The sequence below is a fragment of the Stylophora pistillata genome, chromosome 10, assembly GCF_964205215.1.
Source record: "Stylophora pistillata chromosome 10, jaStyPist1.2, whole genome shotgun sequence".
Taxonomy (NCBI): Eukaryota; Metazoa; Cnidaria; class Anthozoa; order Scleractinia; family Pocilloporidae; genus Stylophora; species Stylophora pistillata.
In genome coordinates this window covers 27,597,390-27,624,992 of record NC_142528.1, presented here as the reverse complement: position 1 = coordinate 27,624,992, position 27,603 = coordinate 27,597,390, and the positions used below count along the sequence as shown (strand labels likewise).

Here is a 27,603-nt window from a genome sequence, read left to right as displayed (position 1 = left end):
TAAAATTTGTTGCATAGTTTTTAATCGTGTTCCTTAGTTTCCACCTGAAATTTGACGGAAGATTTTAAAATAAAATCAAAAATCATCTATAACTAGCTGTAGGATAAAATCAAAAAGCATCTATAACTAGCTGTAGGTGTTCCACAATCCATTTACCTCATAGTCCAGTCTGGTTTGTTCAGATCAGACTAGTCGACCCCATATTTGGAAGCAAAAGTCCTTTTGGAACTCTGGGTAACAATTTCGTTAGGAATGTAGTGAACTTCCGCCCTTTAAAAGACACGTATTTTGACTGCAGCCGATTGAATTGTTCTTTTATGTGTTTCTCAAATTATGGGGTGATTTAGAATCTCCACGTGGATTTTCTGTCATTCTGTGGCTAGGCTGTCAGCATGGCGGTGAGCGAAGATTCTTGAGCTATTGCAAGTTTTGGTTTTTGGGCAGCTTGTGCTATCCGTGGTCTGTTTGCTGATCGAAGGTAATTAAGCTCAAGTTTGTTCATTTTGTGGAACAGGGCTGTGGTGTAGCAGCGCCCGATGGCCCCTGGCTCCATACTTTTGCTCTTGGGCAACTCAGGAATCTTATAATTTGGATATATCAACAAAGTTGAAATGGTAAATTGGCCACCGTAACGATTACAAAAGCTGACGTTTCGAGCGTTAGCCCTTTGTCGGAGCGAAGGGCTAACGACGAAGGGCTCCGACGAAGGGCTAACGCTCGAAACGTCAGCTTTTGTAATCGTTACGGTGGCCAATTTACCATTTCAACTTAGTTGATATATCCAAATTATTTCATTACTCCCACCGACGCAGCCCCAAACAGTTTCTTTTGAAACTATCAGCCTTTATTCATCAGGAATCTTAGTTTTTTCATAAAAAGCATATGCTAGGCACCTTGTATTTCACAGTTTCAGGGCACTGGGCTCCCTTCAATTTTTGTTAATGCACAGCCTTGTGGGAAGGTTCCATATGAGAAGTTTCCATATAACCCCATACATTAATTGTGCTTATAGTTCACCACTTAATTTTCTCCGATTCTTATTGGTTTAAATTGATCACGTGATACAATAGTGTTCATCCATGGGGAGACACTATCAGCCCACATTGCCTGTCCGTGGAAAATACCCGGATGGACAGTGCGGCAAGTAATTCATGGCAGTCTCCATATACTTTTAGACTCCCTGTTACCCCTGCGTACCCATGTATACTGTTATGGCAGTCTCCATATAGACTCCCTGCCTACCCTGTGTACCCATGTATATCCTGTATACCCATTATACCCTTTGTACCCATGTATATCATGTATACCCTGTATACCCTTTAGACCCTTTTTACCCATCTATATCATGTATACCCTGGTATACCTCGTATACCCTGTTTACCTTGTATACCCTGTATATTCATGTATACCCAAGTATACCCTGTATACCATGTATACAGGAAACCTGGCAAACATCAGTTGGAAACAATGTAAGCTCTCTGACCGTGCACAATCTTATTTTGTATGTTCACAAATGAATTATGAATAACTTATTATGATTTTATTAGCCTTGAGTAATAGGCTCATGAGAAAAAGAATTTTTTAAATATATTTTTCATCGCGTGCAACCCTAAAAGAGACCCTTACGGCTAAATGTAACTCAGTTTTTCTCAGAACACCCAAAGTGAGACCATTATCTTGAAATTTACACCCCTAAGCGAGACAACGAGCATCCCAGTCCTTTTTATATGGGAGTTCCCCTGGGATTATTGGTCGGTCAGTTCAAATTGAATGTTGTGCACGGTTACGTCCAAAAAGCCAACAGAAATTCAACAAATGGTTCCCCAACCAATCCACTTCAATTAACTACTTTCTTATAGGGGTACAAAGGAAGAAATTAAGAGAATAATTTAACGATACTGATGATTTACATTTTTTTATATTTTGTTACAATTTAATTACAGTTGCAAAATATTGTATCTCGAAATGAGTTATGACATAACAAAATGTCGAAGTTGAAATGTGGAATTAATGCAATTCAAAATTATGTTTTCCCTTGATTAAAAACCAGATTAATATAACGCAAACTTTTATTATTAGTGATTTATGGCAGCTAGCTAATGGTTTGTGCGTATTGCAAAACAGTTTCCACTTTATATTCAATCAGGTGGAAACACAGGCCACGATGTATGATCAACAAAGTTTATTAGTGTGCAGATAAAACTGTCTGCTAGCTCCGACCCGACTGAAAGACTGAGTGATCTGAAAGGCGATTTTGTTTTACTAGGCAACCGAGTACTACACAGACAATTAAGGGGTGTGTTGCCCATTGCCCATCATATCCTCGCATGATTTTGTTGCCTTAAAAGAATATCTTGAATTTCACACAATAAGCCTTAAAAATTATTATTTGGATTCTTAATACACTGAAAATTGTTTCAAAAGCAATAGTTTTTTCTAAATATAATGGCGGAAGTCAAGACTGCTCAATGTTTACTATATTTGTCTTGTAGATAGTACCATTTGATATGGTAATAGAACAATCAGTCCGAATTCCCTTGGTTATCAAGAACTGAAATACCATAGTAAAGAATCTTTAGAGCTAAATGTTTTTTTCTTACAAATTCCAGTTTTCCTTGAATTTGCCTCTCTGTTTTAGGGGTGACTGTAGTAAACTGTAAATTATTTCCACGCAGACTCTCGCTCTAAAAATTATACAATATTGATATATTTCTGTAACTTGGGATAAAGCATGTGTTCAAAATTAATGACTCAACGGAGTCTAAGAGACAGCTTTCTTCGAGTGTCCATGGTCCGGGCTGCAAATTATATCCCTCGTCCTCCAGAATAGCTGCTGTTCACCGCCTTTGCAATGATGGTGGTGTAGAAGTTATTCTCTTCTTTTTCTCGGCCTTAAAATTGTCTGTGCTGTGAGTAACCCTTATTCCATATCTATTTTCACAGGGCACACAGGGTATACATGGGTACACAGGGTACACAGGGGTAACAGGGAGTCTATATGGAGACTGAGTAACAGGGGGTCTATATGGAGACTGCCATGAATTACCTGCCAATAGTGCCCATCCGCGGAAAATACCTGGATGGATAGTGCCCGTCCACAGAAAATACTCAGATGGATAGTAATTATGAGGGCCCGTTCTGGTCAAAATGGTGCATATAATTTTTAACTGTGTGTGAATTAATTTTACACATGGATAGAATTAATATTTTGCATTTCTAAAATATTCTATTTAACCACCAAATTAATTTTACCATTCCTATTAATTATATTTTTAAAAGACCAATATTCTGTGTGTTTGTAATTAATTGTGTGTGTGTTTGGAATTAATTTTGTATGTTTCTCAAAGTCCCTTTACCCATAACACCTTGCGGTAGTTCTCTACCTGTGCTGCCAAACAAAGATGGCGACGGCCCCTTCGATTCCCGAGCAAGTGAAAGAAATCGCACAAGCTGCAATAGACAGTATTAATCAGCTAAGCTCGTTAATTGAGCACGGAGCATCAACGACAAGATTTTCTAGTAACAAACATCAACTAACAACATCGGAGACGACCTTTGTTCACCAAACCCAGCCAGCTAATAGCGCACTAACAGAATTGCAGAGGAGGTTTCCGACAGTTTCAAGAGGAAGATACAGAAGACCTTCTAATTCTAGCTCACGGCCATATCCAGTCCTTCAGAATGTAAGACGTCCTGCTGGTCGACCGTTAGCATCTGAGATAGTTTCAAAGGATGTTATGATACTAGAAATGGGAAGAGAGAAAATACCGACGAAAGCAGATCTCTTCCTGCAATGTTTTGATGTCATTGACATGTTTCTGACCTCAAGTGAAGTCTCTTGAGGCCTAAAAGGAAGAACCAAACTGTGCCACTATAATAAAAATTGTTTTCTCATCCATAGGTCTGGAGCAGATATTCTGGGCAACAAATTCACCAGTTTCTCCCTTAACTTTTTTACTTGATCATTAAAATTGAAACATTATTTTGACATGCAAGATGTTTTGCTGTTCACAGGTTTTTTAGAGCAGAGGGGGGTATTTACCTTCCTACCTGCCCCCATAGAAAGGTTTATCCGCAATAGGTTTTTTAAAGGAAAGCAGTTTTCCTGTGGTTAAATAGATTAACCATTTGATCTGCCACAAAGGTGAGGCAGTTTTCTGTGTGCAAACTAGCCAAACATGAATTTCATTGATAACAAACAAGAGTTTCAAATCAAGTTGTAGCCATTATTTAAATGCTTCACTTTGTTAATATCTTTCTCCTTTTTTGCTATCGACATCGTTCATAGATGAATAGATCTATAAATCATAGGTAGAATCAATCTATGTCATTGGACTATTAAGTTTAACTATCTCTAGTCACAGGTTTTCCCTGGTATAGATTTCAACAAAATTAACTGGTGATGCTCTGTTAAATTGATTTTGATAGATCATTGCTTTCATCCGTAAATTATAACAGTATCAGTCATAGAAAACTCAAAACTGATTTATTGCATTAATTTAGCTATTTACTTTTATTAACAGCAACATAAAGTGAATAATGTCATTCAGTTTGAGTAATTATTGCACTGAGGTCAATCAAACCTAACAACTCAAACTGGCAACAAGAAAGACAATATTGCATGTATATAGACTCGTCAATATCTATTTGAAAAAAATCAATGAAGACCAAGAGAACTCAACCTGCATAACTCAATGTTTGTCAAGGAAAACAGCACCTCATTAGCAGTCTTACAACTTTAAAGTCAAAACTGGCAACATCAACCATAGACTGCAGGCCATTTACTTCTTGCCAAAGTAACACTGGGAAAATGCTAAGTCATACAGAGCAAATAATTTATCCCTAGGAGGCAGAGGAACTTTCTCAGTTGGCCTTGGAATCTCAAGCAAGTTGGTACAGGTATGAGCTAAAGGGAGGAAGCCGCCCTTCACCGGTGGGTGCTGCTCTTCCCTTTTGATCTTCCTGCTGCTTATCACTCTCTCCTTTCTTCTGCTCATCATTCAGTCCTTCCTGACTTGCAACTTTCACGATTTCTGTGGGGTAGTATAAACTCCAGTGATGGTGCAAGGCCAAAACCAAGGACAGGTTGCTGTGCTGTACCAGTTGCAAATTGAAGTATGTAACTCAAATTAAGGGTAGTCTGCCCACACGCCCTCCTAGAAGCTGCCACTTCTCGAACATACTTGACAAAGAGTTGATAAACTTTTTTTTCCTTTTTCAGGGTATTAGAACCCTCGTCTGAAAAGTTAGGCTTCAAAATCTGAAGTAACATTTGTACACTCAACTTGCCTTGTGCTTGGGGTCTCAGGAGGTGAACCAACATCGGCAGTTCCTGAAGAGCTGACAACATTCCAAGCTTTTCTAGTCCATGCCTAATTTGACAAACACAAGGGTCAAAACACTCTCCTAAAGAAACAATTTGCTGCAGAATGATTTCTTCTACAAATACAGGCAACTGTCCATTTTGAAGCATGGCAACTGCCATCATCACTCCAACAAAATAGTAATCTTGTGCTAATAATGGCCTCAAGCCATGGTCAAAATACTTTTCTTTAATGGCTTGATTCATTAGTCTTATCCATTCCTTACGTGGCCCACCCTGATCTACACATTCCTCTCCCATGAAGTCCACCTGAAACATGGGTCTTTAATTTGTAATGTATTCTAGTTCACTAATTGTTGTTTCTAAATATATATTTGCCCTGTCAACAGTAATGTAATTTGTTTCTCCCTCAATGGTTTCTTCGCAGCTTGTAACTTCTAGGGCTCGGCCAGTTACAATCTGTTTTTGCAGAAATTTAAGCACTACTACAGGGTCAGTCAAACCCTCATCTTTAGCACCTTTGATTACTGACTGGATATCAAATGAACTCGAGGGTGGCTGACTCTTACTTGTACTGAACACTGATCCTACATTTGTATTAGAGTTATCAGCAGTGGTGTCTGACATATGTCGAGAGAAGTCGTCTCTACCACTAGCATCACTTGAGAGCATGTTAGATTCAGGGAATTCAAACACAGGAACTTCTAGTTATTTATCACTGGGATCAATCATGGATGGCAATTCCTCCAGGAGTCTTAAATAGATCCAGCCAGATGGAGCAATCGATTTCAGCAGCAGCTTTGAATCAGTCTCTTTTCCTGCCTGAATGTTTGGTCTCAGCAAAGTACCACCAGAGTTCTTTACTATTTCGAGATACAAGCCCTCCATTTCACCTGTCAATAATTGCGCTAACTCTTTGTGAAGTTTTTCGGCATCCCACTTTCTATCAATGTCAACGCCTGATATAATTCGTCCACTTCTCTCTAAATCAGGCTTTTCTGCTTTCATCGGTATTTTCTCTCTTCCCATTTCTAGTATCATAACATCCTTTGAAACTATCTCAGATGCTAATGGTCGACCAGCAGGATACCTTACATTCTGAAGGACTGGATACGGCCGCAAGCTAGAATTAGAAGGACTTCTGTATCATCCTCTTGAAACTGTCGGAAACCTCCTCTGCAATTCTGTTAGTGCGCTATTAGCTGGCTGGGTTTGGTGAACAAAAGTCGTCTCCGATGTTGTTGGTTGACATTCGTTACTAGAAAATCTTGTCGTTGATGGTCCGTGCTCAATTAATGATTTAGCTGATTAATACTGTCTATTGCAGCTTGTGCGATTTCTTTCACTTGCTTGGGAATCGAAGGGGCCGTTGCCATCTTTGTTTGGCAGCACAGGTAGAGAACTACCGCAAGGTGTTATGGGTAATGGGTAAAGGGATTTTGAGAAACATACAAAATTAATTACAAACACACAAAATATTAGTCTTCTAAAAATATAATTAATAGGAATGGTAAAATTAATTTGGCAGTTAAATAAAATATTTTAGAAATGCAAAATATTAATTCTATCAATGTGTAATATTAATTCATGCACAGTTAAAAATTATATGCACCATTTTGACCAGAACAGGCCCTTGTATAGTACTCATCTGTGAAAAGTTTTTGTATGGTTTGACGGCCGCGAAGTAAGGCAGATTGGAAAAACAGTGTCTTTAATTCTGACAGGTAGAACATATTATTTAGCTAATGTACAGTTGTGAATTATTGACATCTGTGACAGGCTGTACGCATGAATGAATATTTGATGGATCTGCATTCAGTGGGTTTTGACTGTTTTTCAACTGGCACGCAGAAGAAACTTAAGTGGTGAACAATAAAGACAATAGAGTGTTTATGTCTTGGAACTATTGGTCTGATAGTTGCCCCTTGGAAATTTGATGTTCTTAAAACTAGCATATCTGTTTTAAGAACATCAAATTTCTGCAGGGCAACTATCAGCTGATAGTTCCTCAGCAGAAACACTCTATTGTTTATAATTATAGTTCACCACTAAATTGTCTCCAATTCTTATTGGTCTAAATTGATCACGTGACACGATAGTGTTCATCCGTGGAGAGACACTATCAGCCCATAGTGCCCGTCTGCAGAAAATGCTCGGATGGATAGTGCCCATCCACAGAAAATACCCAGATGGATAGTACTCAGCCATGAAAAATTTGAATGGTTTTACGGCCGCAAAGTTAGGCAGATCAGAAAAACAGTAATCTTTCAATTCTGACAGTTATATAACTTATTATTTAGCCAATGTATGGTTGCGAGTTATTGACATTTGTGACAGGCTGTAAGCATGAATAAATATTTGAGTGATCTGGCGCGCGGAAGAAAATTTAGTGGTGAACGATAAAGACAATAGAATGTTTATGTCTCAGAACTATCGGTCTGATAGTTGCCCCTTGGAGATTTGATGTTCTTAAAACTAGCATATTTGCCCTCGAAGCTTCGCTTCTCGGGCAAGTATTTGTTTTAAGAACATCAAATTTCCGCGGGGCAACTATCAGCCAATAGTTCCTCAACAGAAACACTCTATTGTTTAAATAGAGTATTGCCAAGAAACCTTTATGTTTAGTCTTTATGAAATGGAATGCATAATTAATGTTTGGGGTTACAGGGAAATCTTCGAGAGATATCTTGCTGAGTGGTTGTACATCTTTTGAAATCATTTCGAATGTCCCTCGCGAGAAAACGTATTTCAAATCACTGCTGTTTGGATCGCTTGATAACAGCCACCGCTGCTCTGATAAATAGCGTGCCTTGACTTCGCCATCACATTGGCTCTGGTCGTTTTAGAGATAAGCGATTCAGCAAACTGTTAAGTCAGAAATGTCTGGACGAAAGTGTGAAGGCTTTTTCGTCTTTCAGGCCTCCTTCAATGTTTTTCTGTATGGTTGTCAGGAATTACATGTTCATATTTCCTCGGCAATTCGCCAATCGTTTTACTCTTATCTGCATATTAGCATTTCACGAATCATTCTTTAAACTCTTACTTTTCATTAATCCTTATAATCTTTATTGTAATGTGGTCTGGGATTATTTTCAAGGTTTAGAAAGTGAGTTATCTTACTCAGACATGTCTGGATTAACGATGCTAAAGACCCTTTTAATGGAATCTGGTAAGTTACTTTCATCAGATTTGTTGAGGTGTTGTTAGTTCCTCGATATACAAATATATTGAAGTTTCAGTAGGTTCTAAAGTCTAGTAACATCTCATTTGCGATACTCAGAAAAGAATTCTTAAATAGTCTTCCACTGGTTCTAAGTGCAAGTTTTTGCAAAGTGGCCTTAATTTGGTGCCCCAAATCATAAACTAGTTGTCAGAGATAAACCTTTACTCGCTAGCAAACAAACATGCTTTGTTATCAACTGCTTGACATACTTTTCCATAGCTTTACTCATAAACTGAGGTTTTTGCTGGCAATAGAGGTTTACTAAACATAAAACACAACCAATTTCTAGACAAGACAACAAATTAAGCAGCCTCTAGTGTTGATCTCCCCTTAAAGCCATAAACACCAAGTTATTAAAATGTTGCTACTTGCTGAATGACTGCCAAGAGGACAGGCTGTAAAAATTTGCAAGTCCCACAGCTATCTCCAAACCTTTCTACCCTGAAATCATTCATAATCTCTCCTTAAGGTGACTGAACACAGTTTTCGTGCACGCTTTTGCTGATGCAATTCAGTGCGCGCACAAGCTAGGATTGCAGAAAAAACATGCCGTCAATAGAGCGGTCATATTATTTACTCAACACATACCTGCACTATCTATACTATTTTTCTCTTTAGTTGGTGCAGTGTATTGAGGGCTTTAATCTTTTACTACAAAGATATGTCAGAAAAGTTAACGTTGCAAAGAACCCAGCAATTCTAAGCTTTTCGTCATTACCGAAAGAACCCAGTAAATGCAGCGCATGCGTAGTAAGTAAAAAAATTGTGATTGAATGGAAAATTGCTTTCTTGGAAATATGTCTATTTCTTGAGAACCACTTGGTAGAATTTCACAAAATTTGGCGTGAAAATACTCTAAGAAATAAGTAACGCGCTCGTGCACGATGCAAAATGTGTCCTTTCATTCACAACACTGATAAAATATCAGGACCTAAACGATCCATTAAGATCACCGATCACTTCACGTCCACCTCTGCCAATGTAATCTATTGCATAACTTGCACTTATTGCAAAAAGATATACATCGGTGAAACAGGCAGAAGACTAGGTGACTGATTCCGAGAACACCTTCGAGACATGGAAAGGAATGACAAGGAAACATCGAAACCAGTCGCTAGACATTTTAGTTTACCTAATCATTCTAAGCAACATATGGCAATCTGTGGTCTTTCCTTGCATTTAGGTGGCACGGAAAGCGGTAAAAATCTTGAACAAAAGCTCATCTTTCAAACCAGCAGTCTAAATCCCACAGGGATTAACGAACGCTTTTCATTCCACTAATTTATTCATGTTTTTCTCGTTGCCATGTTCCCACCAATAACGTAACTCCATTTTCTGCCTTTAAAAGCACACACAACCCACAATTCCTCTATTCGCTCCAACGAAGGGCTAACACTCAAAACGTCAGCTTTTGAAATCGTTACGGTGACCAATTTACCATTTCAACTTTGTTGATATATCCGAACTATTTCGTTACTCCCACCGACACAGCCCCAAACAGTTTCTTTCGAAACTATCAGCCTCCATTCATTAAGAAATAAGTAACTGGAGTATTGAAAAAAATTTATTTTCAACAAAGGAAATTCTAGATAATCGAGTGAATCTTCAACAAGGGATGGTTAAAGATCTCTCTGTTAAATTGTAAGCAAAATGGTGTTAATTTGTGAGTATCATTACAAACTCGTAGCAAGCAAATTATAAAGAAAATCTAATGACTACATTTTCTACAAATAAACAAAACTGATTTTAAAGGCCTGTTTATATTTATTCATGTCGCCATGGCAATGGCACATATATCGGCATAGCTATCAAAAAGCCAAAGTTTGTGTTGTTAACTTACTTGCTGCCAGTTTTGGCGACCGAGAGATCGAGGGTTTTAGAGAAAATGGTGAAAGAAACACAGGTATCAAAAACTGTGTTCAGCCACCTTAATATGCACCTGTATGTTGATTGATATACACCTCATTGAAAAAATGTTGTCAAAGAACACTGCATTAAAGGAAAAAGTTTAATTTTTTTTTTCAAGATTTAAAGTGTTTCTTTTAGAGCATATTGATGAAAATGCTAGTTCAATGGTTTGATTCAAAACAACACAAGCACATCTTCCCTGAATTTATAGTTTCTGGATCATTTCTTTTGTACTGGTGTATGTACAACATTTAAGATACACAGTGAAAAGATGGATTTTGGTTAGAAAAATTCTTTTGTGGTTTTTCTTTTTTTTCTTTTAATTTTACTTCTTGCATCCATTTTTTTCCAGAAAAAGAAATTTTATCCCAATAGGGTGTATGTGGAGCATAGTGTAGTCAAAAGGAATAAAAGTTTAAACTTCTGCAGACAGGAATTGAAGTTAATTATATAATATTCTGCATAAAATTTGTCAGTTTTTTTGTATAATTAATAAGAGGAATTTTATTGTAAAAATTAGAATTAATTTATGTATCAACATTTTATGTCATTTAATGTCACTGAAATCAAATGAACATGAAAAATACGCAATGTTTCAAACAGGTCTTTTAGTGAGGCATTATAGGTTCAACTTAATTTTACTTTTTTTTTATTAAAACATCTGAATTGTGAAAACTTCTAAATATGAAACTGCAGGCAAGGTAACAACTTACTTAAAAATGGAAAAAGTTTAGTCAGGAGATGTCATGAGTTTTATGGAAATTGGTTGCCTCTGACTGTTGTTATTTCTGAAACAGACGTTTCGGCTAATGCTTAAGGAGGCTCAAAAGGGTTTTTTTGACAGCGTGGAGAATGGATTCCAAGATACACGCAAGCTTATTACTCACGAGAGAAATAAGCGATGGCATGCACGAGTTGTAAACAAACATGGCCGCCATGAGCATTTCAAAATTGCCAGCACCTCTATTGTTTCCAGCAGAAGTGGTTGTTTAAGAGACAAAAATGGAAAGCTTACTTCTTGAAAGCAGGTAGGAAATTGTTCGGATGGCAGGATTCTTGCCGAAAGTGGTCAAAAAAATTTTATCTAACGAGGGAAAGGAGTATGGTGAAGTTGACACCCCATCAATAAAGTCGCGTTTCAAGAGTGAATTCGGTAGATCTTACTTGGTTCCGCGAAAAATTTAAGTGGATACCTCTGAGTGCTACGATTTGTGTCACATTGAATTTGATTCCTAATAAAATGAAATGACAGAAAACTTTCCTAAACAACTCACTGGAAGATGAAAAGGGAAATGAAATCATTGTTGGATCGAGGATTGTAAACATTGACAGTTTTATTAACGGAAATGGAGAAGTGTAAATGTTGCGATAAAAATAAACATAATTTTCAGTAAACGAGAGATCCTAAAAATGTAGATGAGACTTTAATTCTAATTCAACCACAGATGGTAAAATTGAAATAAAATATTCATCTTGAACTTGTGAGAAATATTGTTGATATTTCCCTTGATAAACTGTAAATTACAACTACGAAAATACAAACTCACATTTGCAAAGAAAGGATTGCAAAATTTGTTTTTTTTTTCCATTTAAAACAGAATAATGAAAGTTCACAGTTATGACAGTGGCAAAGAGAAAAAAAGAAAAATGAAGCCAAGGCTTGTTCATACCTCTAGTACCTCGAAAATTATAGAAATTCGTGAAATCTGTAACCATCAACAAATTGCTGATGTATATGAAACCCTAATTTCCACCGAGTTTGACACTCATGACAATCTGGAAGACATCAAAGCAAATTCTTTTCACTCCAAATTGTTTTCACTCTTCCACTTCAAATTGCACATGAACAACTATGTCGGTCAATCATGGTAAATGTGCATTGCTGAATGAGGCCTTTGATCAAGCCATCTTCTCGGAACAGCGACAAGATACCATCCAGATGTTCGATGGAAAGCTTCATCTTTCAACAAACATGATCCAGAAGCTGGTAGATGTTGGTTTGTCTCATGTTACACTACAATCTCTGTATGAGAAACTCAACATTACCGGCCTCAATGGAGTACTGGCATTGGCGCCATCTGCAAAATTAACTTGTGATCATATATCAAATTCCGCTAGAGAATTCTCTCCGGAGTTTCTCTCCTGAGTTCATTTCCAACTGTCGTAATGGTAAGCAGTCTGAGTCTCAAATGATGACTCACTTTTCAGGAATGTGTAAAATCACAAAACAATGTGAATCCATCTTCAGGATGAACGATTTTTTCCGCGCTGAGGCGATCCGTCGATTAATCGCGCGGTCACAAACTCATCCTCGCGAAAATGAGCCCTTGAGTCAGCGGTATCGTTTAAAGCACGTGACTGGATATAAAAGTGTGAGCTGAAATTGCAAAAACCAGAGATAAAGCTTGCTAAGTTGATGAACTAATATCTCGAAAATTAGTTCGGTGACCTACCCTGATTTTTCGTGTACAAATTAGTTTTATCATTACGCGTTCCTGAAGAAAATTTTAAAAAAATTTATCAAGTGGAAATTTTTTTACATTTTAAAACAGCATTTTCCAAAATAATTCAAGTTCTACTAAATAGGTTTTTTTAATATCACGTCTACAGGTAGAGAATGTGATGATGTTAAAGAAATTTGGAATAAAAAACTAGGTCACCGACTTGGTTTTTGAGATATCTTTCAAAAACTGAGTTTTAGAAGGTCTTTTAGCACTACTGTACTGTTACCATGGCAACAGATAATGCCTGACGAACCCCCTTAAAAGATTTCCCTAACATAGAGTTATGCATATGTCAAGTCATTATCCTGATGATAAGTTTGACAGTCCTCATATCTTTTACTGATTGGCACTTGCTGTTAATTGTGGAAAACCCCTTTCGAGCCTCCTGAAGCCTTCATCAGTGATATGAAAAACAAAGATCGTTGTCATATGCTATTTTAAGTTAAAAACGTGACGCGAAGCTTGCACGCGTAGCTATGTATTTGATGCTCGCGCAAGGTCTTTATAGGCTTCTGGAAGTACGATGTGATCGTTCCCAGCATTCAGATCCAAAGTAGAGTGCCAGGCTTCAAGGAAAAGTCTCTCGTGGTAATTAGAAATGAAACCAACAACCCTGACATTTGTAAAGTCCATGTTATGGTCGAAAAGGTGGGCATGGCTTGCGACTTTGGAGTTTTAAGTCAAAACCTGCAACTACCTTTTTGTGCTCCGCAATTCTGGTTTTTAATGACCTTTCTGTTTGGCCATAGTACTTAAAATTACACTGTGTGCAATTGCTTTTGTACACCATGCCTGACTTCTGGCGGTCAGCTTCATCTCATCCCTTGGGGCATGGAAAAAGGCTGTTGATTGTTTGTTTGGTTTGTAGGCTACTTTGACCTTTTGTTGTTTCAATATGCGACTTATTTTCTCGGAAACACCCTGTACATACAGCAGTACTACAAAGCCATTGAAGTTGGTCTGGGCGGGTTGTTTAAATAACGCTCACTCACAGTTCTGTATAAAAGTCATTTGATAATTGTCATCTCGCAGAACAGCCTTTACTCGTTGTATTTCTTCCCATCTACCTTTATGATGATAGTGTATGATAACAACCTTCGTTTTTCATATTACTGATGAAGGCTTAAGCATTAGCCGAAACGTCTGTTTCAAAAATAACAACACTCAGAGGCAACCAATTTCTATAAAACTAACAAGTCACAAAGGATTGCTCTGCTGTGCAAAATAACATGCAGGTTGGGAACAGAATAGTCTTCTTAAAATGTTAATCTATGAAGTACCCTGGAAGTTTATGCACTTGCAGTGGTAAAATTATTAACACAATCAGAGTGTTAATGTCTGTTCAAGATATTTTTGAAAAATGCTCTTTGTATGTAACCAATCTTAGGGCCTACAGTATTTGAAATGTTGAATTTGGAGGGCAAATTAGATGGGTCAATTATGTAAGTTTTCTCTTCTTAACCCTTTCACTGCCAAGATCTCATTAGTAATTCTTACTGTCTGCCATACAATTCTTATGATGTTAGTTTGATCTCGTTAGTTATTCTCCTTACTGTCTGCCATACAATTCTTATGATGTTAGTTTGATCTCATTAGTTATTCTCCTTACTGTCTGCCATACAATTCTTATGATGTTGGTTTGATCTCATTAGTTATTCTCCTTACTGTCTGCCATACAATTCTTATGATGTTAGTTTGATCTCATTAGTTATTCTCCTTACTGTCTGCCATACAATTCTTATGATGTTAGTTTGATCTCATTAGTTATTCTCCTTACTGTCTGCCATACAATTCTTATGATGTTAGTTTGATCTCATTAGTTATTCTCCTTACTGTGTGCCATACAATTCTTATGATGTTAGTTTGATCTCATTAGTTATTCTCCTTACTGTCTGCCATACAATTCTTATGATAACAACAAACATATGAAACATATGTGTGAACTGCGGTTATGAGACGTATATGAGAACGATCCTTCGCAGTAAAGCACTATTTGAGCAATAGTGAAAATCAGACCTGAAAAAAAAAAAATTTCAGGCCTGTACGGGACTCGAACCACTGACCTCTGCGATACTAGTGCAGCGCTCTACCAATTGAGCTAACAAGCCAACTGGGAGCAGGCCATCAAATTAATTCGATATAAACCCGTAGATGATAAATCAAACAACAACAAACATATGAAACATATGTGTGAACTGCGGTTATGAGACGTATATGAGAACGATCCTTCGCAGTAAAGCACTATTTGAGCAATAGTGAAAATCAGACCTGAAAAAAATTTCAGGCCTGTACGGGACTCGAACCACTGACCTCTGCGATACTAGTGCAGCGCTCTACCAATTGAGCTAACAAGCCAACTGGGAGCAGGCCATCAAATTAATTCGATATAAACCCGTAGATGATAAATCAAACAACAACAGATATATGAAACATGTGTGAACTGCGGTTATGAGACGTATATGAGAACGATCCTTCGCAGTAAAGCACTATTTGAGCAATAGTGAAAATCAGACCTGAAAAAAATTTCAGGCCTGTACGGGACTCGAACAACTGACCTTGTTAGCTCAATTGGCTTGTTAGCTCAATTGGTAGAGCGCTGCACTAGTATCGCAGAGGTCAGTGGTTCGAGTCCCGTACAGGCCTGAAATTTTTTTCAGGTCTGATTTTCACTATTGCTCAAATAGTGCTTTACTGCGAAGGATCGTTCTCATATACGTCTGATAACCGCAGTTCACACATATGTTTCATATGTTTGTTGTTGTTTGATTTATCATCCACGGGTTTATATCGAATTAATTTGATGGCCTGCTCCCAGTTGGCTTGTTAGCTCAATTGGTAGAGCGCTGCACTAGTATTGCAGAGGTCAGTGGTTCGAGTCCCGTACAGGCCTGAAATTTTTTTCAGGTCTGATTTTCACTATTGCTCAAATAGTGCTTTACTGCGAAGGATCGTTCTCATATAATTCTTATGATGTTGGTTTGATCTCATTAGTTATTCTCCTTACTGTCTGCCATACAATTCTTATGATGTTAGTTTGATCTCATTAGTTATTCTCCTTACTGTCTGCCATACAATTCTTATGATGTTGGTTTGATCTCATTAGTTATTCTCCTTACTGTCTGCCATACAATTCTTATGATGTTAGTTTGATCTCATTGGTTATTCTCCTTACTGTCTGCCATACAATTCTTATGATGTTGGTTTGATCTCATTAGTTATTCTCCTTACTGTCTGCTATACAATTCTTATGATGTTAGTTTGATCTCATTAGTAATTCTCCTTACTGTCTGCTATACAATTCTTATGATGTTAGTTTGATCTCATTAGTAATTCTCCTTACTGTCTGCCATACAATTCTTATGATGTTAGTTTGATCTCATTAGTAATTCTCCTTACTGTCTGCTATACAATTCTTATGATGTTAGTTTGGAGAATTTGTCATCAGACCATCTACATAATTTGTAGAAATCTGCTACACTTGTTTGCTTGATAATTTTGTTTTAATATTGTTGGGAGAAATGCTATCTTGGTCACTCAAGAGTTTAAGGGTTCATACACATTATTGTCCGAGCACAAATTGTACACTCATTTTAAACTTGAATTTGCAAGGAACTGAAAAAGGTTTGGGCTTATACTTGCTGGGAAATTGTTTGTCTGATGCAATAGTCCTGTTACACTTTTTACTAGTACAAGTAGTTACATATGATGAGTTCCAGTTGATTGAATGCATGTCATTTACAAATATTTATACTCATTTTTATTTCAATGTCATTATGCATGTTTTTGTTAGGTGATTAGGAAAAAAAGGTTATAATTATAGTAGTTACATATACATTGTAATCTATCCATAGAAAAAGAGTAGAGGTTTGAAAATGAACATGTTTTTATATACGCAGTACCATTTGATTTGCTATGCTTTTTTCTCTGGTGTAGCTCAGACAAGTTTTGCAAAGTCTGCCTTCTTGTCCTAAGCTTTAAAAACCAAATTGATATTTTTGCTGGATTTTTAGAAGATTTTCTCAAATGGAAAACTTATACATGTCACATAAGTATGTGTCCCTGACAACACAGTTTTTGGGCAAGTGAACAAATTCTTGGAAAAGGTGTTCATACTGCAATACATATTTAATTCCTCTGTTTGTGCTTTTTGCTGTAGTCTTTTTTCTCCTTGTCATTTTCTTTTTTTTTATAATCTGTATTGAATTTACAAGTACTTAATAAGCTGTACATCTTTTGATATTGAGACAAATGAGTATTTCAACTGAGATAAGTGAAGTTAAATTTTTACTTACAATTTGCAAATTTTCTTTCAGCGACACCATTCAAGATAAAAGGTTTTCTGTGATGTCTGGGCTATCAAAGGTAAAAGAGAAAACACTTACTTTATTAATTCTGTGGAGCTTTGAAATTAAAATTAATTAAGGTAAATTAGCCTTTTTTCCTTTAAAATTTTCGCTTTAAATACCTTTTTGTGTTATTTAAGCAAATTTGCATAACCTGTTTGTTATATGTTAATGAAGTGTTTGTCATAGGCAAATGAGAAGCACAATTATGTAAGCTCCATGTATAATTATGTTGTAGTTCAATTTTATCCTTGGTTCAAATTCTATTTTCCTTTGTTTCAAACTCATTATCATACATTAACATGACCGAGAACAAAGGAAAATAAAATTTGAACCAAGTATAAAACTGAACTACAACATATACACATACTGTAGACAGTGTCATCCTAAGAAGGTGTGAGTGGCTTTAAGTTAATCATGTACTCCTGTTTATGCAACTCATCTCTAAATGTTTGTATGCAACAAAACTCAATGGCAAGTCTATAACATGTATATCAAAATTATCACAAAAAAGGAAATCTTTTTGATCATGTTAACTCTACAGAGAGTAACTCTCAACTCAGCTGCTTTTCTTTTGAAGGATTTTGCCACTCCAAGAATAGCCTCTACATCACAGGAAGGCCGGCAAAACAAGACACTGAAAGTTACCTTGCTTAGTAGTGAGTGGAGATCCTCAACTGATGGAGACTTTTCAACCATCAGCAGAGAGCTGGCCATCCAGTTAGCTAAATTCTCCAATGTGGAAGTTAGTGTCTTTCTTCCTCAGTGCAGTGATGAGGACAGGAGAAATGCAGCAAGTCACAATGTTCAGCTTATTGAAGCTGAGCAAATGGTTGGAGTGAATCCAATTGACTGGTTGATCAATGTTCCAGATGGACATGTCATGGACTGTGTACTAGGACATGGGGTAACTCTTGGCAAACAAGTGCAGTTCATCAAAAAAGCACATCACAATTGCAAATGGATTCAAGTGGTCCACACTGCCCCAGAAGAACTTGGAATTTACAAAAACATTTTAGAAGGAGAAAAACAGCAAAAGGCAGAAGTAAAACTTTGTCAGCTTGCTGATGAGGTTGTAGCAATAGGACCTAAGCTGGCAGATGCTTACAAGCGTTACCTTCGTTCTGTTAAAAAGGAGCAAAGTGTTTTTGATCTCACCCCTGGAATTTTCTCTGAATTTCTAGACATAGAACAAGCGGTCGAAGAGAGGAGAACATTCTGTGTTTTAGTGATAGGAGGTGGAGACAGCTGTGAAGATTTCAATTTGAAAGGCTTTGACATTGCTGTTAAAGCAATTGCTAAGCTGAATGATATATCCTACCAACTACGGTTTGTTTATTCACGAGAAGAAAAAGGAGTGGAAATAGCTGAAAAGTTGCTTCAGCAGGGAATCAGTCGGAATCAGTTGATTGTTTGCTGCTCTGATGACAGCAGAGAAGTACTAGCCAACTTGTTCTGTGAGGTGGATCTTGCCATAATGCCATCAAGGACTGAAGGTTTTGGCCTACCTGCTCTTGAGGCTTTATCTGCAGGTCTTCCAGTACTTGTCAGTGGTAATTCAGGACTTGGAGAAGTTTTGAAAAATGTGCTCCTTGGCTCACACTGTGTGATAGATTCTGAAGATCCTAAAGACTGGGCCAGAGAAATAAAAGCTTTACGTCAAAAGAATAGAACACTGCGCCTAAAGGAGTCAAAGCTTCTTCGTGACTCTTATCAAGAAACATATGGCTGGGAGAAACCTTGCAAGATCCTAGTGGAGAAGATGCAGAGTGTTACATTTGGTAAAAGCTTCCATTTATTTTAACAAATGTTCTGTTGTAATGCTAAGGGTAAATTTTTTCAGACAATACCCACACATTAACAGCTTTAAACATGCTCCCCATGGAAAACTTACAGGCATTTGACTCTTGTCCATGCCCTGTGAGTGGGGAATTTAAGCCTTGGCTGGGTGGGATGGGGAATTTGAACCAGCGGACTACATGGGTTTTAATTTTAAATATGTAGGATCCAAGATTGAAGGTGTGGTGTCAATTTTTGGAAGCAAATGGCTTGGAAGGAAAATTTGTTACATTGTTAAAGGATGCGTAAAGTGTACTAGTAAAAAAGCAACCAGCAGCACCAAAAAGTACTGTAATGTGTGTCTTAGCTAAATTCTGCAACTTGAGTTGATCACACAGAGAATTGTCCATTAAATAATTGTGCTTTGTTGAGACATTTGAATGCAATTTTTGTCTGAAGGGATGGGAAGTTTAATGAACCAGTTCAAAAGTTTTAATGCCCTTTGGTCAGGGGGATGTCAAAGCTTCAAATTGATTAGTGCATAACGGCATGTGTCATAGACATTTATAAGGGCTTGAATAATTAAAGATAGACTCTTTACTGGCCAGCTCTTAATTTTGAAGGGGTGGTTTTTGAAGTTATATGATACTTGTGATCTCTTCTGTGAGACTTAGCTTCAGATTGAAAGATCTGGGTTTGAGGGCTGATGTGGTTCATGCCTCTGTACTCCAATGCAATGAGCATGCAAGTCAGTCAGTATTAGAAAACCAACTGAGTTTCAAGTTTGGAGGGGGGGGGGAAGGTGGGTGTTTAGAATAACTGCATTTCACAGTGGAGGGGTGGCTTATGTAGCACCTAAGAGGAATTTAGTTCCAGTTGGTTGGGCACCTACATGTAGTGGGCCTTTATTTTGTAATGCATTTTCAGACTATTTTCATTGCCTTGAGAAATAGGTAAAAGAATATTGACACTTGAAATCATTAACTGACTAAAATAAAAATTAACTCATTAAATTGGTTTTGTAGGGTCATCAGAAATCAGGTCGACTACACGTATACCTGGCAGGGATAAGAGGCCATCATTGCGTACTGATACGGATTTCCCTTCAAAGAGAATCAGAAGAGAGTTGATTCATCATGTTCAGCATGGAGGTAATTTCACAATTATGATGACATTACTGTGTACTGCAATTGTAACGGCAGGCGAACATCAAGGCCGAACGTATTGCCGAGAAAATCGCGACCGGAGAAAAATACCAGAACGGGTGGAACTTTACAGAGACCGAAGCGACATTCACATCACATTTATTAATTGATCTCGTAAACTGAAATAAACAATGAAGGACTAGCGTAAGGCAGTTGCACAAACAAACGTTACAAGGCACCAGCGATCAACAAATGAAAACCCTCAGAGGCAACAAAATACAATTAAACAGGCTAAATGCAAACAACCAGAAACGAGCGAAACTATAGAACTAATATAAAGAAATCGACTCGGATATCCACGCGGCCACGAGGTCGCGGTACGTAAAATCACAGTGATCACACACAAAATGAATAACATATTAATTGAACTGCGAACTGGGCTAACCACAAGCAATAAGGATAAATTACAGATAAAACGAACTTACATATCTATCTCGCGACACCGTAGGCCTTTATAATTTCTTTTTGTAGACCACAGCAAAAAATGTCTACTCCACACACACGCTCCGCACGTACTAAATCAATCACATCCAAAAATAGCTAAAGAACCTATCTGCAACGTAAAGCACTGTCGCGCAAGTGACGCGTGTAACTGTAACTTAAAGCGCCGTCACGCAAATGACGCGCATCAACAGCAATTCATTTGCAGTTTTTAAGCACTGTATGGCTTATCGGCAATGGACAATCTTAATTTCTAGACCACTCCTATATCTGTCTATTAGTTTGGTGGATGTAAGTTTCTTTATGCCTTTGCTTCCCTTCTTTCCAGGTCATGAAAACCTGGCATTTCAGGAATTTCATCACCCCCAAGGTGAGTTGTTAGCTAATACATTATAGCTGTTTTCTGCGTTAATCAGCTTGCTACCATCCTGGCTGTGCAGGTCCATCATTTCAATCAGTGAATACTTTCAGTAGTCTTAATGACTAGATTTTTAGTATGAAACCAAAAGGGTGTCTCACTGACAATCAAACATGATTAGCTGGAGCAAAAACACTCTTGGAGAAAATTCTTCCTTATAATGTCTAATAAGGGTAATTCTATGTTTGTGATATTGGGCAGACACTTTGAAAAATGAGAATTAATAATTTTTGATAACCAGAACTCTATGGCCCTTTATTGTTAATTATTGTTAATAATTATTCAACTTTCTGTTTATGCGCATTATATTTATCCCTGTGATATTTACCCCTGTGATATTCTACTTTAGCGACTGTAGCCCCTGTTGCTAAACTAAAAAGAACAGGCATAACTTGTAGTGAAGATTTCTTTAAATTTGTACAGTTTGTGCATGGCCATATCTGCACATTCTTCAGTTCAAGTGTGTAAACTACTTAAAGATCTCCATCACTGGATAATTCACATGTAAAGTTACATACACATTTGTCTCCACATTTTCTCTAGACCATGGCCTTTCTGTGTTTACAAAACTTCTCAGAGCTGAGTACAATAGACGGTCTCTTCTAAAACCACTCTTTTGGCAGAGCACCTTAAAGCTACGACTGGAAGATGTTTACACAAAATTGTCAGTTGTGTCGAGAAGAAAAACAGACTTTGTTTTGGAGAGCGGAACAGTGAACATGTTTGACATTTTTAAAACACTCAACAAAGGCGACGATTCTATCGTACTTGTAGAGGGAAGCCCTGGAATTGGAAAGACAACTTTTTGTCTTAAAATTTCTCATGACTGGGCAAACCAAAATATCCCAAAGGAATCTGCTTTTCCGGTTTTCAAACTTGTGCTGCTGCTGAAATGCCGAGACATTCATGGAGATGTTAAAGATGCCATTGTCGATCAGCTCCTCCCCGAGGATATGGATGAAAAGGGCAAGAAAAAGCTGATAGATTACATCGAAGATTTTCATAACCAGGAGAGTATTCTGATCATTTTGGATGGCCTTGATGAGCTTCCAGAAGCAGGTGAAAGTCATGTGGACAAATTACTTTACAGACGAATTTTATCACTTTGCTATGTTTTGGCCACATCTCGTCAAGAAAAAGGAATTCCAGCACGACAGGACTTTGATTTTGACGTTCTTCTACAAATTGAAGGGTTCACAGAAGCAGATTCTTTTGAGTACGTCAGAAAGCACTTTAGTCGGTTGGGTCCTGATCATGTAGCAAAAGGTGAAAGTCTTATTCAGGCAATCCAAGAAAATACCTTCCTCCATGCACTTCCGAGCAATCCTTTGAATCTGCTACTTCTCTGTGTTGTTTTTGAGGACTATAAAGGTAAGCTACCATCTTCTCGGACTGAACTTTATCGTATTATTGTTCGTTGCCTTTTACGAAGGTATTGTGCGAAAAATAAAGAGAAAGCCGCCGCTGATGACAAAGCTTTAGAGGAACAATTTAAAGACAGTTTACTAGCATTGGGGCAGTTAGCTTGGAGAGGCCTGCAGAAAGACCGCTTTTCGTTTCGCGAAGAAGAGTTAGAAGAATTTGAAAGAAAAGTGGAAACTTTGGCAGCTCGTAAACTTGGTTTGATATTTAAAGAAGCCAGTTCTAGGAAGATTAACCCACAGCACGAATATCACTTTTTCCACAAGACTTTTCAAGAGTACTTGGCGGCATTTTATCTAGCGCACAAGCTTCTCAAAGACAAAGTTAATGTCTTTCGTAAATTGAAGAAGAGATTTCGTAAGGAGGTTACAAGTAAATACAAGCAAGTGTTTATGTTTGTGTCTGGCATATTGGGTGAAAATGCTGTAACTCTGTTTGACGAGATTAGCAAGAATTTTCAGCAGGAATTTTTTCTCTGGGAGAATTGCACTGAAGAAGAGGCGAATTTCTTCATTGAGATTTTCAGTGAAAGTGGAAATGCTGAACAAATGGCAGTGACTCCTTGTTCCATCGTCCACCAGTTTCCGGATGGAGTAACCATTGACTGCCGGAAAAGGACAGGTGTCCTGAAAGTTGCAAATGCATGCAAGGGCATGTCACAATTAAAAAAACTGCCTGTTCATCTTACTTTAAAACACTTGGATGACCTAGTTCGTGGTGGTCCTGTTGATAACTCATTAACCTCGTACTCAAAGCTAGAAACTCTTGTCTGTTTGGTTCTCAGTGTAACAGAAGACGTACTGTCCATTGTGTTTAAAGTATTTCAAGTGAACCCATCTTTACATTCATTTACTCTACAAACAGTTTTCCCCTTTTCGTCTGAGCAGGCTGCAGCTATTGCTGACAATTTAGCCGCAAATAAAACGTTAAAAACCGTGGCTTTAAAACTGATGGGTCAGTTAGGTGAGGATTGGGGCACTGTTCTTGTAGAAGGATTTCCTAGAGATACATCGCTTACATCTGTCGTACAGGAGATCAATGGCTCAGTAAAAGAAAGTGAAATAGTGGCTTTGAAAAAGGCTTTTTTGAACAGACCGTTTGAATCTCTTAGCCTCGCTATTTATGGAGACTTGAACGATTCACTGGCGACTTTAGTAGCTAATGGACTCGCAGCCCATCCTTCCTTAAAATCCCTCACATTGGTTTTTTATGGAAACGTCAGATGCTCTGCTTTTACTTTGTTGAAAAAGGGTGTTCTAGAAAATAGTGCTTTGAAGTCACTGAAATTAAGAGTGTTCGGAAGACTTCCCGACAACTGGTTGAATGTTTGTGAGGCTTTCTATGTTGAAAAAAAGTCATCTATGTCTCTAACAATTGAGCCGGATGTAGCCAGCAATACGAAAAGTGCGCAGGTGGCCTGTTTTGGTTCTGCACCAAAGGAAAAACACGACTTTTTGAAACTGCACTCCTTAACTTTGAACATGTTGGGAGAGTTAAATGAGAGTGGAGCAAGGGATTTATACGAACTCTTGATAGCTTCAGTAGTTTCTCGTGTCAGTTTGAATATCCATGGAAGATTAACAGATAGTGTTGCTACCTGCTTGGTTGAGCACTTTGGCAAAGTTAACTCACTGTCTGGCTTGAGTATCGACATTCGGGGAGAGGTGACAAAGGACGGAGAGAGCACTATTCAAGCGCTAACACGCAATGAAACATTTTCCTGTACTTTAAATGTCTATGACTTAAATGCAGTTGACGAAAGTTGGGAAGAAGTTGAGATAACTGTAATCGATGCCTCGTCATTGACATCAGCGTTCACGAAAGTCCAGGATACATGTATCGGATCACGTGTCGGTAAAGTTAGACTGAACTTTAATAACTTCAGTGGAATAAGCAAAGACTTGGAATGCAATCTATGCGAAATATTGGAAAAATTTGTGTCACTCACTACTCTAAGCCTTTCGGTGAACACTGATGGAGATTGGAGAGGTGTCCTGGAACACAGTCTGGCAAAAAACACCTTATTAAATACGCTAATCGTCACAGTCGACAACCACGTTAACAGGATAGAAGGCCTCTGGTATGATGTGGGAAATTGTTTGACAAAAAACAAGTCATTAACTACGCTAAGCTATACAGTCAACAACTACGCTGAAGTGCCAGTCACGGTACAGTGGTCATTTGGTCTGGGAATAGGTTTGGCAGAAAACAAATCATTGACAACGCTAAGCCTTACAGTTAGCAACTATCGTGCCTTAAGAGGAAATTGGACCTGTGATCTGGGAGTAGGTTTGTCAAAAAATACGTCATTAACTACGCTGAACTTTACAGTCAACAACTACAGTGACCTAAGAGGACGTTGGGCATATGGTTTAGGGATTGGTTTAGCACAAAATATATCATTAATTACGTTGAACCTTGTAGTCAACAACCATAGTACCACAAGAGGAAAATGGAGAAGTTATCTGGGGAATGGTTTGGCTAAAAATACGTCTTTAACTACGCTGTACCTTACGGTCAGCAACCACTGTAACATGAGAGGAGACTGGACACGTGATCTTGGGAGTGGTTTAGAAAAAAACACGTCATTAACCACGCTGAACCTTACAGTCAACAACTACCGTCAAATGCTACGAGAATGGGCAGAAGGTCTGGGGAAAGGTTTAGCAAAAAATACCTCAGTAACTACGCTAAGCCTTACAGTCAACAACTACGGTGAAGTAAGTTTATACTGGACCGGTGATCTGGAGGATTGTTTGGAAGAAAATACGTCATTAACTACCCTGAGCTTTGCGATGAACGACCACCGTTCTAGCAGGACTACCTGGTCACTTCTGCTAGGAGATGGTTTGGAAAAAAGCAAGTCGTTAACTACGCTGAACCTTACATTTAACAAGAACCATGACGCAAGAGGATCTCTACCAATAGGTGGGGGATGGGACAAAAATACGTCACTAACTACGCTGAACCTTACATTCAACTGCTTCAGAGACATGGTAGAAGACTGGACACCTTTTCCGAGGAGTCTTTGGGCAACATACACTTCATTAACAACGCTAAGCCTTACAGTCAATAACTACGGTAAAATGAGTGGAGACTGGACAAAACTTCTGGGATTTGGTCTGTCACAAAGCACCTCATTAACAACGCTAAGCCTTACAGTCAACAACTACAGTGAAATGGTCGGAGACTGGATAGGTCTGAAAAGTGGTCTGGAAGAAAACAGTTCATTAACAACGCTAAGTCTTACAGTCAACAACTACAGAGACATGTGTGGAGATTGGGCAGATGGTCTGGGGAGTGTTTTGGCAAAAAACGCGTTACTTGCCACATTGAACCTTACACTCAATGACTACAATAATCTGGCTGAAGAATGGATTTACAAACTTGGCGAAGCTTTGAAAATGCAGACGTCGTCAATTAAAATTAATCTTGAAGTAAACGTGTTCAGCGAGAGAAATGAAAAACCTGAGATTGATGTGGCATAGCTAAAAGTTCGTGTTTTAAGCATCCTTAACCCTGGCTGGGTACTGTAACATGAGCCTGTTGCCTTCCCAGTCGTACATGTAATGATTACAATTTTAGTAGACTTGAAATCTGATATCGAACAGCGCGTCAGTAACTAGATTCAGCAGCAACACCGACGAGAGGGAAGACTGGGTTTGAATCTTACTTACTCAGGGAGGAGAGCGCATTGCATTCCAAGTGAGGAGTCTCTAGTTAGATGTGGTTGTCCATCTTGGTTAAGAAATGAAAGGCATGAATCTGTTCTAGATAAACTCAAGCAATCTGCAGTGCGACAATGAAGCCTTCTGAATAATCTCTGCTACGTCCTGGGAAGCAAAGACTTGGACCTCTCCGTCATTGAGGGTTAATGACCACAATGACGTAAGCGCAGTCCTTGACAGGATATGATGTTAGAGGGCACTTGACAGAGGGTAAGTCGTTGATAACCCTTGAAGTAACTGTCACCCTGTAGGGATTGGCTATGCTGTGCTAAAATTATGATTTTGAGAGCCTGGTAAAATTTATGTTCAAAGAAAACGTTTGCGTTATCATTGTATGCCACGAAGTGATCGGTATTTTCTGTAATCATCAAACTGACTTAGCTTTCATTTACGACAAGTACCACTCTTTTCGCATGGAGCTGGGTTTTCACTTGAGGTTTCTCGGAATCAGAAGCATTACTAGCGCAGCGGTAAGTTAGATCATTATTTATATTGCGTTATGAAGGAATTTGTGAAGGTAATTTTAGCTAGGTTGTTGTCATCGTTCTCATTCTCGGGATGCTTTGACTATGATAATCCTAGCAGTATGCAAGAGTCTCGTCACATATGAACCTTCCATACACATTAGCTTACTACTGAGGTATCTACAGTCAAGTGATAGAGCATTACAGTGCAAATTCCGCAGATCTGGAGTTCAACTCTTCCAATTCGTCTCAGGCTCGAGAAAAAAACGAAAAAAATTATATCTTTTTCACGAGTTTCTTCTTGTTTCTTTTACAGCCTTCATATCCCAGCTGACCATCTGTCAGCGCGATGTAGGATCAAATGGTGTTGAAGTATCCTTGAGTTTCTCAACCGAGAACAAACCAAGTGACGGGTTATTTCTTGCCAATTAATGGAAACAGTTTTTCAGACGCATAGGCAAATCGTGGTAGTGTTAGTATGCTTCGAGTCGCATTTAAAGTTCAATGATGGATGAAGAAAATACTCGGCTGCAGTGTAACATTTTGTACTTTTTAACCAGTTCTAAAGTAGAATAGATATTTTCCGTGGAAATTCCCGTCATTCCTTCGAAGGTGACAGGTTGTGACACGTACACAGTCTACCACATCACGACTGGTATTGGAAGTGACCTCATCGTGAGTCAAGCGATAGCACTTCATTACCACGATTAGTTTAATAGCTTTTTTTTATGATATGTAATAAATTTGTTGCGAGGACTTTTGAAAGTTCCCCCTTCAATTTATGTATTGAAACGTGATTAAATTAAGTTGAGTGGTAGAAATTCAAGATTGTCTCAACAAAGCGC

At 38.1% G+C, this 27,603-nt stretch overlaps 1 protein-coding gene and 1 pseudogene across 2 annotated transcripts; one reads left to right on the top strand and one right to left on the bottom strand.

Annotated features, from left to right (window-relative positions):
* Positions 1-255: 255 nt before the first annotated feature.
* On the top strand, positions 256-27,584 carry LOC111343935 (uncharacterized). Of its 2 annotated transcripts, XM_088736523.1 has the most exons (8): positions 256-478; positions 8,421-8,492; positions 17,272-17,320; positions 17,882-19,082; positions 20,106-20,231; positions 21,055-21,096; positions 21,688-26,504; positions 27,075-27,584. In XM_088736523.1, the coding sequence occupies exons 3-7, from the start codon at positions 17,303-17,305 to the stop codon at positions 26,052-26,054; spliced, it is 5,754 nt and encodes a 1,917-aa protein (XP_088592649.1). In that variant the 5' UTR covers positions 256-478; positions 8,421-8,492; positions 17,272-17,302; the 3' UTR covers positions 26,055-26,504; positions 27,075-27,584. The 2 variants fall into 2 exon arrangements, with proteins under 2 accessions (XP_088592649.1, XP_088592650.1); XM_088736524.1 differs by lacking the exon at positions 8,421-8,492.
* On the bottom strand, positions 4,997-5,995 carry LOC148722490 (uncharacterized; annotated as a pseudogene).
* Positions 27,585-27,603: the final 19 nt, after the last annotated feature.